The sequence below is a fragment of the Amyelois transitella genome, chromosome 20, assembly GCF_032362555.1.
Source record: "Amyelois transitella isolate CPQ chromosome 20, ilAmyTran1.1, whole genome shotgun sequence".
Classification (NCBI taxonomy): Eukaryota; Metazoa; Arthropoda; class Insecta; order Lepidoptera; family Pyralidae; genus Amyelois; species Amyelois transitella.
This window is the reverse complement of record NC_083523.1, coordinates 7457896-7476067: the sequence shown is the minus strand read 5'-3', so window position 1 is coordinate 7476067 and position 18172 is coordinate 7457896. Positions and strand designations below refer to the sequence as shown.

General features: G+C 34.8%; 1 protein-coding gene across 1 annotated transcript; it reads right to left on the bottom strand.

Annotated features, from left to right (window-relative positions):
- Window positions 1-187: 187 nt before the first annotated feature.
- Window positions 188-7106, bottom strand: LOC106131452 (uncharacterized abhydrolase domain-containing protein DDB_G0269086-like). The gene is made up of 5 exons (XM_013330563.2): window positions 7030-7106; window positions 6866-6915; window positions 4146-4651; window positions 2325-2528; window positions 188-1098 (listed from the first exon to the last, which is right to left on the bottom strand). The coding sequence occupies exons 2-5, from the start codon at window positions 6897-6899 to the stop codon at window positions 907-909; spliced, it is 936 nt and encodes a 311-aa protein (XP_013186017.1). The 5' UTR covers window positions 6900-6915; window positions 7030-7106; the 3' UTR covers window positions 188-906.
- Between the last annotated feature and the right edge of the window lie 11066 nt (window positions 7107-18172).

Here is an 18172-nt window from a genome sequence, read left to right as displayed (position 1 = left end):
TAGTAAGTTAAATAAGTACAGTCCAGTCTATTATAATTAAGTGAGATGTCTAAAAAGTCAAGAGTCAAGTCAAAAGAAAGAAGAGTTTCAGAAAAAGTTAAAGTCATGTCAGATAACATTAAATCAGTCAATTATAAATCAACAGTAAATTAAATAACAGACATTAACAAAACATATTTTATTACAATTTCATACAAAAGTAGCATCCTCTCCAGGTGTGACATCGCACTTAATTTTATTATTAGTGGTGTTACTGAAGTCGATTGTATTTAATTCGCCTTCTTTAATAGTGTAACTAGTTTAGTTATACAATCAAACGATGAATCAAAGGCTTACGGATTCGCAACGTAATAAATAAATCGTGATGATAAAAAATTAAAAAAATATAGAAAAATATCACAACGACTCGCAAACTTATTAATATTATTACATTTTTTATTTACATTTTATTAGTAACTACATTTTTAATTAATATTAAAATAGGATGTTATGCAATAAATAGTGTATGATGCTGTGGATGACTGTGCATTCCTATTTTAATATTAAATTAACTACAGTTCTGACTTAGATGATTCTTAGCTTATTTTGACGTTCGATATTAAAGAAACCGGTGAAAGTTAAACCAAAGATAAAGTTAAATCAAAAAAGATAATGAAGTGAAAGAAAAAAGAAGAGGAAAAAATAAAATTAAAAGGAGCAGTAAGAACCGAAAAAGGAAATTATGTACATATAAACTTAAAAGAAGAAGAAAATAATTTAAAATTTGAATCATGAAAAGAAAGTGTAAGATACCAAATAGGTGAAATAAGGCAAAGATACGATAAAAGATAAACAAATCAAACAGTCACAAATAAACTAAAAAATATCTAAAACTCCAGAACAAATTCACCTAAAACCTTATTGTTACTAGTGATGGTAGTCCGACTGAAGGGTGTAGTAGTCCTGGCCGTTCTGTTCAGCCGTTGGCACAACCTTGTACTCCTCGTATGCCGTACCTTCTTGGGAACCGTCGTGGTGGTGACCACCGCCCCCGAGACCAGCTGCCGCAGCCTTGGCAGCCGCTGCCGCTGCGTTAGCCTGGGCCTGCTGTGCCGCCGCCTGCAAAACGAGATTAAATTTTACAAACAAGATTATCAATGATATTCCGTTGAACCACTGTGAAATAATAAAAATCAAATGATTAGAGATTTAATAGACTTTGTTAGATAGGACATGTCGAAAGGAGAATTAAACGTTTCACTTAACTGTCCGGAAATAAGAAATGGACGAAAAAAAAATCAAACAGAAATACCTTCACAGAAATACTTTCAGAAATAAATTAACAACAAACACTTATAAACAGGTTAATGGCTTATCATATACTTTTTTAGAAAAGGAAATAACTAAATCTACTGTAAATATAACTACTATAGATAAGAAAGATTTACTGAATAAGAAATATTGTGTAAAATAACCACAAGATTTTAAAGTGACATAGAGTTGCTAATAAATAGAGAGTTTGTAATGCAACAGTTAAACTGAAATTACAAATCGTAGAGGGTCAAGAAAAGAAAGAGATAAATTAATTTCAAGTGTTTATTGAACTGATCAAAAGACACTTGACAAATAATGACAAAACCGGAATAGAAGTGCACGGAAAAAATGAGATGGCGACATTTTTAAAGGCAGTGGACCGTGTCATGCAATAATTGCGAAGCAAAGCGAATGAGTTTCGAGATGACTGCCAACAGCTCTACATTTCGTGATACAATTATCTTTCTATCCTTTGAATTTCATCAAACAATAAATTATTACACGAATTCTTAATATTATTATCACTAGAAATAAATGCAATTATAATTTAATACGATTCAATAGAAGATCGAAATCTTTATGTCTTCAAACACGTACGCCTTCGCGTTCCTCTGTGCCTCCTGTTCATGGAAAGAAACCGTAATTTTAATCTTTGATCGGAAACTTTCATTTGAATTAATTTTGATTAAGTTATGACACAAAAATGGTGCTTGAGTTTATTCAAGCAAATCATCCTCTGTTTTGAATCGTGTGTCACAAGTAGGCTTATACACATCCTTGTTAACTCTATAACTCTCGAAATCTATTTATAATTCTCCTTCAAGTGATCTGTTCAACATGTATTGCCCAAATGTAGTACTAGGTACAACATTTTCCATCACTGTTTCCATACAGATACGGTTTTCTTAAGCTTTTTTATACTTTTTACCCTTTTTTTCTGTCCCACTGCTGGGCAAAGGCCTTCTCTTTCTCCTTCCTTAAATCTCTATCTAAAGTATAGGTATCTTCTTCAAGTGATCCAAAATACATACCTGAGCCTTTCTCGCCGCGGCCTGAGTAGCCTCGAAGTCGATCCTGACTCCATGGAGCTGCTCCTGCAGGGCACTGAGTCTCTGTCTGGCAGCGCCCACCATGGCAGTCTGGGCACCAAGTTCTCCAGCGGCCTGGGATGCTGCCTCGTTAGCGTTTTCAGACGTCGCTTGCGCAGCGTTCAAAGCGGCTTGGATTACTTGCACCTGGAATTTTCGTATTTAGTCTTGATTAACTGCAAACTTGTTCTTTCTTACCCCGTTCTGTTCGTGGGATTCCCATGGGGGCAAGAAAACGGAGAATTACTTGTTACGTAAGCGAAAGTTAAATTGATCGCACCATTTAATCTTAAAAAAAAATCATCTGAAAACTCTGGAAAGGGCCGATAATGATGATAATGTTTCTGTTACCACAATAATGATAAATCAACTTCGAATAAGATATGTAAGATTTTCTTAACAACCTGACATTATCCTGGTTAACATCGGTCTTAGTTATCGTTAAAGCATATAATGTTGTTTTATCTGGCAGATCATGCTAAAGCTCTCTCTTCTGTCACTCTGCCTTGTCTTCTCTTATATAGGTAACCTGAAGTTTCTGTCTTTGTTGTCATTCTTGAAGTATTTTATTTTCTACCATTTTGGACCAATCAACTGATTAAATTGTTTGGTTGTATCACATTCAATTGCTTAGTTTCAATTATTAACTTACTGACACACAATAAGGTTCAAGGCAAGACTATAAGTACTTTTAAGTACGACGGCATTGAACTCATTTGACGTCTAGAGTGAATTATAATAAGTTTTTGTTGCAATTGCAATGTGCTGAAACGTCTAAAAAGCATATTAAAAACTCCACCGTCTAAACAAACCACTACAAAAACTGTTGTTGCGTAAAACACTCAATAAGTGACACTTTGCGAAAATTCTGATCACTAAATTGGAGCTAAAGATATTGCATAAAAAAAAGAAGAAAAGAACTTAAGTGAAAACTTTTTGAATGCTTTATAGATCATTGTTAAAATTCTATGTCCGTTGAACATAGTTTACAAATACGGATACTTATTTTATGTCTTCTTACATAATTTAAAGTAATACGGACAAATATAAAATAACAGCGGATTAGCCACTAAGACTTAGTGCCTGTAATAAATTAAACAGAAACACAAGGTTAATATGCAAAAGTCATAAACTGAAAATCAATCCAAATTTTAAAACAAGTTGTTATTAAAAAAATGAGCCTTTCATCGATTTTACGCCAGTCAACCCATTTTGTCAAGTCAGCATGAGTACAACAAAATTTTCGAACGTCAAACGTGACTAAATCAAACTAAAATAAGTACAATAGGGCTGTAATAGTCATGAAAGTTGGTGACAAGTAACATAACTATTAAAGGTTGTAATAGCCTCAATGATCGATTAATGGCAGGTTGTAATTTAGTAAAAGAAGAATAGAAACTTTAGGGTCCTAACGTTATTTTGTACTTAATTGAAATTGAAATTTAATAAAATTACTAGGTAAATGTACATGTATTTTTTTAGGTAACTCGTGCTAAACAGGACAGACCTAATTATTATCTTGCTGTTCTTCTTTCTGTCACATGCATTTAGTTTTCTAAATTCCTGAAAGTCTTCTCTTCGATACTGTAAGTCAGTTACATTTTTCCTTGTAAACAAGCACAAAGTAGTACTTCGTTCTTACAAAAAAAATTCGTTGACTATATCGCAGTAGCTATCCCGATAAGGCCCATTTCTAATCCAAAAATATTTTTTCAAACAGTTGCGAAACAAAAAAAAAGAATTGAATAATCCAAACATTTATACCTGGTGCATAGCTTGCTGGGCAGCTTGAGCGGCGGCCTGGGCAGCTCTCTTAGCCTGTTGCAGCTGCATCTCCTCTCCTTGCAGAGCCACCTTCGCGTCCCTGACCTGCTGCTCCAATCCAGACAGGATCACTTGCTTTCCAGCCAACGCTGCCTGCGCTGTAGCGCTAGCCTGTGCCGCTGACTGGGCCAACGTATTCTTAGCTTGATAAGCCGCTTGCCAACCGGCAGCCGCTTGATTACCAAGGGCTGTCTTCGCCTGATTGGCGGATCCAACAGCGATAGTCCTCAAACCACTGCCTTGACTGTATCCTTTCTTGCCACCATTTCCTCCGCTAGCAGCGGCTTTGACGTCTTGAATGTAAGCGTCATAATGGCTGGCTGATTCCTGTGGCTCCTGGGCTTGGGCAGTCTGTGGGGCATTTTCGTAATCGTATTCATATTCTGAGGCCTGTGCAGAGCTGTCTCGTTGTGCGGCGGGGGCGGCAGATACCACGGCTAAAGTGCCTGGGAACAAGTTATTTTTGTTGGGTTAATATACATGCTAATACTAAGTACGACCTCACTTGTTAAATTCTGTTTTTAATTCCGACCGTAGAGAATACTATCGTCCATATACACTGCGACAAGAACTCTTTCTTGCCCTGCCTGCCTGTTATATAATTTTAACGTGTGTTTACAAGTTAAATCCTGGAAAGACCACGTAAGTAACGCAACGTTACCATTACCATCCTCAACATAATTACAATTTTAAATGAATTTCTTTCAGCTAACATGCAATCGTTGATTGATGAGATTGTTATCCAACTATTTAATCACCAGTAACGGAACTATTCCTAGCTCTTCCGAATATTACGCCGTATTTTACGCTACATTAGTACTTCTGTTCTCATTATATATTACGCATCAGTTATAGACTTATATGGCGCGAAATTGTTTGGCCAATAAAGTACTTATGTTTAGTTACATAAGTAAACTTGAGTGCTAAAAAACCTTTTAAAATTTTGACAGATGGAAAAAGATGGAGCTGAAACAAAAAGTAAAGGTATTCTGGTATAAGTACTACTGTAGGTATTTAAAAAAATATGCAGTTTTTAAAATACCTATTAAGTACCTTATGGTAATTACAATTTAAAAAATCTGACTTTTAAATTTGTTAAAGATTCATAATCAATTTTATCAATTGAACAATTCTTTACAATGCACTTTTATCCAAGAATAATGAGGTGAATGAAAAGTTGTACCATAATAATACAAGGTTTTCTGTCAACATGCTTAATTAAAATAAAAAGGCCTATAGAAGAAAGTCAGTTCGAGTTTCTTTTTGTTTTGTGAATGCAATTTGTATTCAAAGGCGATTGCCCAATCCGATCACTAGCTACTGCATAACGGTCTAAATAAGTTAAATGGTCGCACTGATCAGTTGTAAAATAAGAAAACTATTCTAAAAATAGATGACTTTGAAATTAGCAGCGGAAAATGTTCCGAGAAACCTAATTATCACTTTCGTTACAAGTTAATTGAAAATCTTTTTTTAAGCGCTACCGTTGTTATAGGAACCAACTATAGTAATTTTATAAAGAAATTATTACAGTTTTTATTGTGACAACTTTGATCTGTATTTTGATAGAAAATGTTTAGAACTTCTACATAACTTACTTACTCTTAGCAAAGAATTACCAACAAGTAGTTACTTAGGCTTGTGGAGAAATTTAACATCTCTCTACGAATAAAATCATATCGTTTAAAAATTCTGGCAAAAGGTAAAGTCAACACTTCAAATACCCGAAACCTAATGTAGTAAGTAGGTATCTGTCTAACCCTTCGGAAAAGAGGCGTGATTTTATGTACATATATTTGTAAAATCATGAAATAACTTAAATACTTTATCAGTTATTTTTTGGGGATTGTTTTTTGACTAAGAAAATATCAATTGGTGAAGATGAAAATCAAGCGCAAGGAAACATTTAAGTAGTTTTGTCTTCTTCAAAAAAATCAACACTTTAATTTAAATCCACATCCACACTAATAAAGTGAAAAGATTTTTATGTTTGTAACGAATAAACTCAAATAAGTACTACGGGACTGATTTACACGAAATTAGGCACAGCATAGAGTATATCTTCAAGTGACATATGCTTCTCTTTCCTAAATTTTCCACGAGAGCTCATCCCCGCGCAAAGCTTGTATTATTTTTTTAAGTAAGCTTTTTCCACGGTTTCCATCCTGTGGGAATTTCCAAAATTCATCCTTAGCGTATCTGATGATCTGTATGTTACACAGTCTTTACCTTCATAGATCATTTAAGACCTTTTCGATACTCAGACAAGCATACAAAGCTATACTTTCCTTGGAAATTCATATATACCAAGAACATACATATACTTAAATGATGTGACGTCAATAAATGATACCTTGTATCCAATTTTGAAAATAAATCTATTGTATTCATAATCATCGAATAAATAACCAATTCTATACAAAACAGCATTAAAATCGGTTCTACTTAAAGCTGGGATAACTACCTATATGTAGGTAGTACATATGCAAATATATTTTTTTCTGCCATTTTTTAGACTTTAGGCACTTATTTATTTTTGTCTTAATATTTTAATTAATTCATAACTATGGGGATCGAACCCACTGTCCAATGGGCAAATCCTTATATAATCTTTCGAGTTTAAGTGACAAATGAAAATACCTAGATGAACGTAAACTTACCAATGCATAATAGAACAGTCCTAAAGCTCTTCATTTTGTCTTCAGTCGAACTGAAAGCACATTCAAACTTAATTAACACTTTATATTCAAATTCAAAAAATATTTAGAAAAAAAAAATTTTTTTTCGAATAAATTTCATTTCACAAGATCACAAAATTTCTAACCTTCCAATACTTTCACAAAAGCTTAGTTAGTTTTGGTTTAGGCCTTTGGGGGTACGAGCCCCTTGTTCGGTCGTTAGTGAGGCAATGTCCAATTGGTCAGTACCCACTTCTATTTATAGTGAACGGTCAGCAGTATCAACCGCACAGACTTAACAATTGTACAGAGACGGCGCAAAACAAAGAATCAAAAGGATCGTGAATTGTCACGTTCGTTACATCATTTTTTTCAGATTATTGTTACGTTTTGGTAAAATTCTTGTGTCTGTGAGATATTCTACTACATTACACAAAAGGTTTTTGTAAAAGATCGTTCAATTATATGACGGCTTCGTGCAACCGTTGGTCTTGTATTTCAAAACGATGCATTAAAAATTTTATAGATGAATTTCAGTTTTTTTTTCATGAAACAAATAAAATATTAAAGAATCAATTAACCTACAACATCATGTTAAAAATATGCTCCGTGTCATTTTCAGATGTATTTAGCGATAGAGCGTTGAAACTCTGTTAACATTATGGGAATATTTAGGCCAGAAATATCGAACCTCTTTTTGATAGCTCACCAAAGTTTGGTGAGGGAAGATATCGAAAGAAATCTAGCACTTTCTGGCATCTGTATGTATTGGGTTCCCTTGAAAAGGTCAGGTAAGAGTAGCTTCGTGTAAAAACATAATTTTCTTAACCCAGGATCGTGGTTATACAATAAGGCGCAGGCGCACCACAGGCTCTTCTCAGGAAGGGTGATGAGGCAACCGGGATTCGCCAGGAAGAAGTAATAAAGAGTAAAGCAACAAAAATATAAGAAAACTATGTACATAAAAACGACAATATTTCGCCCCACGATGTCGTCTGAGCAAAATAACAAGAATTTATAAGATGTCGTCTTGAACCATAAAGATCTTCGAATTTATAGTAAGTAAGTACGGTATAAATATAATATAAACATATATAAAAAATAAAGTACAGTATCAGTATAGGATATTAATAATAGATTATTTTTTCTTTTTCCAAATTATTTTTTAAGGTATTTAAAAAATTGAGCAGTTGTTCTTTCTCAAAGCCCAAAAAATATGACATAAAATTGCATTAAAGTGATAACAAATATCAACAAGGCCACCTTTTGCATTTTCATAATCTTATTCACATCTTTCAACTTAATATTATGATATTTAATGAAATATGTATAGTCAACTTTATTGCATTGTTTGCCTTGAAGTCCAAATTCGGGAAATCTCTCCATTTCATTTCAGTAAGGCTGATTTATTTATTCAAAACATTTTTTAACGTTTAGTTATTAAATATTTTCCAGCACCAATCCTTTAGAAAATGAAAAACATATTGAATCACATTTTTTACAAAACTTTGTAATATTTCTTACACAGTATATCCCCTAATCCATATGAATGATTGCCATCACACAAACATAACACATTTTCCCAAACTGGAAGCGCCATTGCATGTTTTTATAATGAAGTTAAGTCATAAAAAATATGTACCCATTTCTCGCCATAGTAGGTTAAAAATGTTTAACCGACCAGTTATGAAAATCCAGTCACCGAGTCTACAGCAAAAAATATAAACAGTAAAAGAAAATAGATGATGTTTCAAGAAAAATAGTTTAAGATGTGCCGCGTCAGGGTTGTCATCAGTAAATAATTATACCAAATTTAAAATTTGCTATTAGTTATACCTAACAGAGTAGAACAAATAGCCTAACTTAGAAGTAAAGATGAAGATCTAAAAATCTTAGTCGTAGAAGAATGCCAAGCTTTTCCTCATGATAGCGAATACAAAAGAAGATACGCAATTTACGATGAAGTTCACATTACAAATAACGCAGATTCTGGTTTGTACTTCTGAAAAAGTTTAAAATGTTTGCAATCATAACGCAGAACATTTTACCATCGGTCTTCAAATTTCTGCCTTCCGTAATTTAAAACCATGAACACCTCTAAGGAATAGTAACCACACCTTATTTTTCACATTTCTACAAAAATGTACGAAGTAGTTACGGCCCTAGTTAAAAAACGCTAGACGTTACTTGCATTCGTCGTAACCAATTTAACTACGTTATTTAAAAAAAAATATTTTCAACGGTTATTTCTCAGACATTAGAAATTTAAATTATATGTTTTTTTTTTTAATATAGGTGAAATTATAAGATATACATCACAATATCAATTGGTAAAAAAAATATGCAATTTATAATAAATTATTATAGAAATGGAAAAGTATTTTTAAACACATTAAAAAAGATGGCCAAAAATGACTCCTTAACTTATTAAAAGTTCCTAGAGCTTACTTTTTCTGTCTCTTATTCGGTTACATTTCTTATCATCAAAACTTTTTACATAGAAATGTTCAGTCTTTATGAAGAGAATAAGAGCTTGTGGGAATTTCATTTATGAAGTTTAATCAAATTTAGCTCTATAGTCACGTCTACATCCCTTGCAATAGACAGAGCGAACAGTGTAGAAAAGACTGAAGTAAAATACTTTGCAAATTAACTTTTAAGGTACAGAATCATACTTAAAGTTTAATAAAATGATGAAATTTTAGATTTGCAATATCTTTTAAACAAATGTGTGTCTTCATGCCGACACGCTTTATTTGTATAAAAAATCGTAGGTCATGATCCCTTACGAGATAGAAAGAGCCAATAGTCGTTCAGCTGGGTGGCAGAAATGGAATTAAAATTAAGATATCAAGAATATTTTATTTTTTTCCGCTTAACTTCACCGACAATAGTTAGCTCTTAAATAAAAAAAAGGAGAGATGTTTTTTTTTAATTATTTCCTGACTCATTACGTTTATTCATGACAAATTTCCTTCCAAAATCTTAAAATAAATAAAGGTCTAATGTTCATCTCTCGAGAGAAAGTGAAAACGTAATTTCAGAGTTTTTAGGCGTCGGATTAAAGAGATATCAACGCACAAAAACACTGACAAATTCTATTTCTTTTCGCCAATTGGCTAGTTAGTCGAATACGAATGAACTGAATAATCGTTTCTAAGTATATTTTTTTTATAATCCAGTTAATTGCGTGTCTTGTTCGTCCATTTTGAAGCTTTTAGATGTCAAATTTTGATTCTAGACGAAGGAAGGTGTCGATATATTGTTTACCTGTATTTTACATACATACATATCACGTGAGCGTCGATAGTCAAATAAGTACGGTGTCCGATTAAAACGTGTGATGCGTATGCATACAGGTTCAAATCCCACCTCGGCAATGTTCCAAAGACTATTTTCGAAGTTACGTAAATTAGTTTGAATACTAACCGATGCTCTTACGGTGAGGGAACATAGTGAGTCGCAATGCCACTAGAATACGTTAGAAGCTCGTTGATGTTTTATGTACTAAGTATTTTTTTTAAATAATGTACCAGAACTAACATATTTTTCGCTTATAAATTTCACGTCTGCTTGTTGTACCTTTAGTAATAACCAAAAAGTAGCCAGTTATTTTCCAAGGTCTATTCTATGTGTACCAGGTTTACTAAAACGAAACAAACTTTAATTTTGTGTTGCTGTTTGAATAAAAATATGGTATTTTTTTTTAAGAGATGTTCGTATAGTATCACTCAGTCTAGTGATAAATTTGTCTATGGTTTGTCGATTGACGTTTGGCTAGAAGGGCTGGTCGATCTATCGCATTGGTGACTTGCCGTCTACCGCGGAGCCTGTGTCTTCAAACCACTGGGCGGTCCACTAAAACTTCATCCCGACGAGTGATTATTCCGACGAAGTGAGAATTCTAGCACCAATAGAAGTAGTTGGTATGTACTGTAAAGAGTATTGCGAACGGAAGAATGAGAATCTTTACTATTATTGTAAATGCGAAAGTCAGTTTAATTGTTCGTTACACAGTTAAACCACTGAACCGTTCTCCATTAATTTTTTTTTCCTACTTTTGGCTTATATTACCTACGGAAAAAGTTATAAGGTACTTTCCAAAAAGGTTACCTAAAGGTTAGCTAGAAGAGATTGCTTTGCGATAGGTAAGTCTGCCTTTGCTTCAACATATTCATAATGTTTGTTTCTACTACATATGTATTTTTTATGGGCAATAAAGATAATTTGTATTGTATTGTACTCTCAACCCGAACGGATGCGCAGGGGAATACTGTTAAACATACAACAGCTTTTAAGTTGGATCACCAAGTAATATACTTTGTAAACTGTATTTAATCTCATTCAAAATCCTCAAGAAAATTTCCATTCAAAATATCATTTGCCTTAACCTGTGTAGAAGCTTTAAAAAAGGTTACGAGCGGTTGTGTATAACAACTTTTAGTTCCCACATTTCATACATACTTACTTAAAAACATCCCACTCATCCAATTGGTTCGAGTGACTAAATCCATTTTTAACGTGTGGAAAGACCTTCCTCTTCCCAGCCGGCTACGAGAAGCCGGACGGATTATATGGGGCTTGAATCCACTAAAACCACACGGTGCCATCTCCTACGGCTTTGGTGCCGGGAGCGTGGGCTACCCTCACTCATTCCCGGCGCGGCGGCCGCTACCACAGCGGCGTCGACGGACCGGCCAGCGAGGTGACCGTCTGCCTTCAATTCTACCCGCTAGGGGAGGGCGCGCCTGGCACAAGCGCGCCTTCAATCCAGGGCCGTTTCGCCATACACAACATAACATTACATTAAAAAGTTGTGATTTCGCCCGCAAGTCAGATATTTGTAGGTCTGATGTCCCTTAACTCCTTTCCCAGGAGAGAAGACAGTATCTTTGAACTTGTCACAATTATTACAATAAGATTTCTTGGCACACGATATCGTAGATCTGGCCGGAAGCAAAAATAAGCTAACCATGACTTTAAGGGTACAGTGAACCGCAAATCAAGCGTTGCATTTTCAACCTTTGTGATGCAATCATCACCTCAATGGCTCTCATGCTGTGTCTGTTTTTAATTCTCAGTTGTTTGATACGATTGTTAGTTGGGACACCGGGAATAGGAGACATTAAATCTTCTTTTATCTCTGCAAAGATCCTTTTGGATCTAAATAGCACTTGAATGGAAACATTCTATTAGAATATTCGAAAAGTGCCTAATGGAAAGATAAATAAAAAGAGCTTACGCTGAAACGAAAAACAGACCATACTTATTTGTAATTTGTCTTTATTTATTTAAACAGCCCAGGAAGAACAGAACTGCGCCCAACACCAGGAGTTTGATTTAATGTCATTCTAAAATCGGATTATTTTTAAGCACAAATGACTTTCAAATTACTAAAAATAAATAATGTTAACAACAAAAGAACTATACTAAAATGACTTGCAAAATATATAAATAAAATGAACCTTAATATTAACAAAGGTACTTGTAACTAAGTAGGCCTTGTACCTTTTTTAAACCCGACGCAAAAAGAAGGTTTTATTACGTAGTGCGTTCGTATTAATCCTTAGGATTAACGTAATCTTCGTTTGGTGTCTTTTATTGTTTTATTTTATACAGCAATAAATCATCACTTTACTATAACTATCACTACATGTTATGTACAAAATTTTTTATGTTTGTATGTATGCGCTAACCTGGGAAAGTTGTGGACAGATTTTGGTTATATACTCGTAAAACTTCCTCTGAAAAAGGGTTTCCAGAGGAAGGTTCATATCTTTAAATGCTACCCGTGCGAAGCCGGGACTCGTCGCTAGTATATGTATAAGCTTTACATTTTTATATATGAGAAATAAGAGCAAGCATCTTGTCTATAATTTGGAAATGTAAAAGAAAGCTTTAGAAAATATAATGCGTTCAACTAGAAATTAAGCTCACAGGATATTGATAAGATTTGGAAAATAAAATTCTATTTTGATAAATCTCCACTCCAATAATTTGTTTTTGATGAAATTTGGCAAGTAGGTATCTAGGAAACAATTAAGCACATAATTTTCATGTACTTTTCAAGATATTCATAAAAATGTTTAAATATATGACTTTAGTAGAGATTTTTTGATCTAAATATGTAGCACTACAATCTAGTTTGTTGCGAACGTAGACTTTAAGTCCACGTTCGCAACAAACTAGGAACAATTGATTCACTATCAATAACCAAAATCACAAACATCAGAGGTCATTCGCCTTACAATTGATCATTATCAAAAAGAGTCACCGTGCGTAGCGAAAGTGGCAAAAACTGCAAACGTGGCTTTACAAAAAAAACCGGGTATGTGACCTAAACCTAAATAAAGGAAAGTGAAAGACCTTGGCCCAGAGAGTTTAAGAGTTTTATTTATTACGCAGTCCACATTGTTGATGCAAATTACTTTTTGTTAACGCTTATGAAAGTCACCGTTTTTATAGAAACACTATTTGGTTTGGCTGGCACTGATCGGGAGGCTGTGGGTGGCAGTGTTTCAGTAAGTTGGGTAAAGATTCATTTTTATTTTCGTAGAACAGTAGTATTCCCAGGAGGATAGTGTTCAAGAGTTAAATTATTTTTACAGCTCGTAGTTAACAAGTTTACAGCGTTAAGTGTCTATACACTTACACAAGCCTACAGCGAAAATGCAGATGAGTTATCTACGTTCCAGTATATGGACCAAATTCAATAACCACTGAACTGTTCCTCCTACACAGAAGTGATCTCCACGAACTATCCTGATTTATAAAAACGTTATTTTCGACTACTACGAGCCTATGGTTTTATTAAAACCATAGGCGGAAAACCAAGGAGATGTCGGAAAGCAGAAAGCTGACCCCGGGCCCGGGCCGAGCAAGATATTATGGAGATATTTATTTTGTTGGTTGCATACATCATAAGTATCTTTCTGCCCGTGTTCCTAATTTGAAATTAGAAACACGGGCAAAATAAATATCTCCATAATATCTTGCTCGTATATCTGCTCTGACAACAGTAAACTTATAAAATTTAATATTTTAACATCAGCATTGTCAAGTTGTTGCCCAATTTTACATTTTATCTTTTTGTAGTGTATTCGATCCTCATTTCAAGTGTCGAGGCGAAACAAAAAGTTTGTAATGTAGGCTATAGAACTAAAAACTGAAACCTTGCGGTTTATAATTGACGCCAGCCTCCCGAGCTTGGCACAATTATTATTTCAATACTAGCCACGCCAAGAGGCTTCACTCCTGTGGGAAATTTGGGACAATAACTTATTATTAGCAAAAGATCAGATCGAGAGTACCCGAAACCGACGAGCTTGCATAAAGAGAGTTATTAATGTGGATGAAGCGAAAAAAGTTACCTAGCAGATCGTGGCAAGTGCAATGATGTAGTATCTGCCTACCCCTCCGAGAAAGAGGCGTGATTTATGTAGGTACGTATTCCATGTTATATTCTAACTGTGTACCAAATTTCGTGCGGTAGAGTTTTCGTGAAACTAACAAACATACATTCACAGATACAACTAGGTATATTTGCCGGGGAATTTCCAGGTAAAGTTTGTAAAACCTATAATTAAGTTTGTATATATTTTTATTGTTCGTTAAATTTCGGCTATACGATTTATATTTTAACCGACCGCAGAGGCAGGTTCAGATAGCAACCACGCAGACGGCCCAGCAGGCGGTAATTGTTATATCAATTCGTAGGCCTCATCGACAGACACGCTCTCTCCACAGAAAATTAAATCTAATTAAGTACATAATGACATAATTTTCACGACCATGACTATTTCAATGCATTACCGTCATGCTACGACATTATTACAATTTTTAGACCCACTGAAGCGATTGGCATTCTAGTTTTATTATCAGTTCCTAGTTTTTGTTAGATTTCTACACAAATAATTTGTGAATCTTCGACAATAATGATTCGCTTTCAGAAACGTGCCGGGGAGACAAAAGGATATCGATAAAAGATGTCTCCGATCACGCTGGCAAATTTCTGCTTTTTGTGACAATATCAAGTAGGGTATCTCAACTAATATTAAAATGCGTAAGTAAATTTGTATGTTTTCTCTTCACGCGTTATCTACTGAACCATTCTTCTTAAAATACTACGCTAAAGAGTCTGGAGACAGACGTAGGGTACTTTTCAACCCGGTACCTAAAAACTAAAGTTCTCGTGGAATTTGCGAAAAAGTATTGACGCCTAATTCACGCGGGCGAAGCTACGAGTAATAGCTAGTTGTCTATTAAATAGTGAGTTACAGATTACGTCTTTGATGTTGAGTAAGTCACGAAGATTGTGATTTCGTTTTCGATGAGACGAGCAAAATGTGTGGTTCAGAAAAATAAAGTAGGTACCTACTTAGGTAATTGTAACACTAGATCTTATTCATCTCTCCTCTCATGGGTCTACTGGAAGATATTTCTTTCGAAATAAGTAAGTAAAACTTTTGTACTAGAATTACTGTATTAAATGTATATAATTTTGTGTAGATAATTAAATAACTAATTATGTACTTAATAATTTGACTATCTTTGGAGAGATTATCGACACGTCAAGAAAAAGTTAGATAATGCTTAGTCATTCTTCAAAGGGATATCTATTGGAATATTCCGAAATCCTTACTTCAAAACTTAAAAAAACTTTTAAAAATCCTTACAATATTAGTCGGTGATTGACGTCTAGGCTGAGGGGTAGGCACAGATTTGCTTCTTTTGCTTCCCTGTTTTAAACTCATAAAATGAATAAAGCACATCATAGCATATTTTAGGGTTCGAAATACCTAATTTAATTTCACAGATCTGCAAGTTTGGCAACACCGTCACGCATTACTGTTGAATTAGCAACAATCACGTGGTCTTGATCAACTGTCCGTCTGTCCGTCCAGTTTTATGAAATTTCATTTGTGACGAATTGCCATTGATACAAATACCATCCTTACCTAATTATTTAGTAAGAAAGATAAATTATTATGATATAGATTTTGTACTGAGCCGTGCAGTTTCCGGCACTTAATAGGACCTCTTTACCAAGGACTGTTGGCAGCGCAAGACATGATTATATATCTTTATATATATCTTATCCCTTTTTGACACGGTAAGTAAGTTTTATTCATTTGTTTATATTTTAACTACTTTCCATCTTACTATTGATACCATAAAGTATAGTTGTATGTAACTTGCTTGATCAAATCGGAGACGTTCTGGCGAAAGTTTAGGTCAAAAAGTACCCTAAACCGACGAGCTTGCATAAAGAGAGATGAAACTCAAAGGACAGAAAGAAGGTTATTTCTACTTCTTCGGGCAAGTGGCGTTATTTAAATGTACCTACGTAAAATAGATAAGATACGAGAGACTTAAGTATAAGTACCTACACTGGACTACGTGGTTGTCTACTTATATAATACTACGCTGTCTTATCCCACTTTTTATGTGGTATATGTATTTTAGTTTCTCCCAATTTATACTGCAAAATAGATGCAGTTTAAAATCCCCAACCGGTAAGTGCCACATATTTTAACAAACCGTGGAAAGTTCTACCGAATGAAATATTCAAATTGACCAACTTAATAACATTTCGTAAATTGTATCACGATCGTTTCCCAATGCAATAACAGGAACAAATATTGGCAAAGATAACAGTGAATGAAGTTATAATCAGTTGTGTAACAGTACCTACGTGTTGCACGCAGTTTCTTGGTGTAGATAATTCTGCGTGTTGGTAAAATGGCCGGGCGTCGGATGAGCGGATATGTATCGGAAGGAATTTAATTATGGGTTAACTGACATTTATAATAGATAATTAACGCTATTTTTACGCCTTTTCGCTTTAATTAAACATTTCGCCGTAGACGTAGGAATAATGTTAAACTTTAGAAGTGTAGCTTTTAAATAATTTGTTGGTGACATTGCAAATGATTATTAAAACACCATTACGCATTCATATGGCATCTCCTTTTCTCTTTTCTTCGTTTTTTCTATCAAACTTCTTCATGAGTTTATTTTTGCCATTATCGAGGTAGACAGTTCGAGATAGTGTCGGTGGTGAAATCGGTAAAGTTAACATGCGTGATGCGCAGAAAGGCACAGGTTCGAATCCCACCTCGGCTATGTATCAATGACTATTTTCCTATTATAGACCCTGGATTGGGTGAGTCAGGTTTTTACACGAAGCGACACCCATCTGCCGCCGCAACCTTTCCAGGTAAACCTAACCCGTATTGGGTCATGGCTACACATCTAGTTTCCTGAACGTGCAGTTTTCATCAGATGTTTACTACAACGTTACGACGACAAAACATATCATAGATTACTTAAAATCGCGTCGATATCCCTTGCGGGGTAGACAGAGCCTACAGTCTTGAAAAGACCAATAGGCCACGTTCATTATGTTTATGATAGACTCGAACAACTAATGAAAGTATGAGCAGTCTTAAATTACAAGTATAAAAGTAATGGAAGTTTCCTTTAAATAGGTATCTAGCAGGAGGGCGGAGGTAAAGTGTCCGTTCCGTAAGTTAATATACCATTTGCAATTCTGTGGTAAGACTTAAATTTCGCCTATTTATAGACGAGCGATGCGTCCCACAAAAATAGCTGGAAAAAAACTTTAGACTGTCTATTTTTATCATTACTTCAGACTTTAGGTAATTCAGTGCTTGAATAAGTGTACCGTCACGAAAGGTTGCTTCTCTTGCATCCGCCAAATTGATTGGGAAATAAGATTATGATGAATGTAATTGGCAGGAAAGTTAGCGACGTTCACTTAGAATTGACAATTCCTAAACCATTTAACTGTAAATCTGAACTGACTAAAAATAAAATAATAATAAATACGTGCGTCTATCTTTTGTAAGAAATACTCCTAATTTCATTGCAATTAATGGTTTCAGTATCCAGAATTTAGGTTGATCTACATAGGTATTCGTAAAGCACGATCAAGGGCGATAATGTATGATATCGAGGACTTCACCACATGCACATTTCTCTTTATTTCTCCTGGCTTTAGTCCCGGTTGCATCCTCACCACTCTGGAGAGGAGCCCGGGGTATGATTTGACCATTATCATGGTTTGAGCGAGTCAGGTTTTTACACGAAGCGACTCCCATCTGACCTCCGCAACCTTTGCAAGGGAACCTAACTCTTATTGGATCGATCATGGTTACACATCCAGATGCCTGAATGTCAAGGTTGCCTTACGATGTTTCCCTCACCGTAAGAGCATACATAAAACCACGCCTTTATCCCGGAGGGGTAGGCAGAGACACACACATC

Excerpts from the sequence above, each read along its gene's own strand:
- LOC106131452 (XM_013330563.2), bottom strand. The coding sequence starts at position 6,899 with ATGAAGAGCTTTAGGACTGTTCTATTATGCATTG. Across the intron at positions 2,529-4,145 it reads CCCAGCAAGCTATGCACCAG|GTGCAAGTAATCCAAGCCGC; the intron begins GTATAAATGTTT and ends CGAAAATTCCAG. Across the intron at positions 1,099-2,324 it reads CCGCGGCGAGAAAGGCTCAG|GCGGCGGCACAGCAGGCCCA; the intron begins GTATGTATTTTG and ends CTCGTTTTGCAG.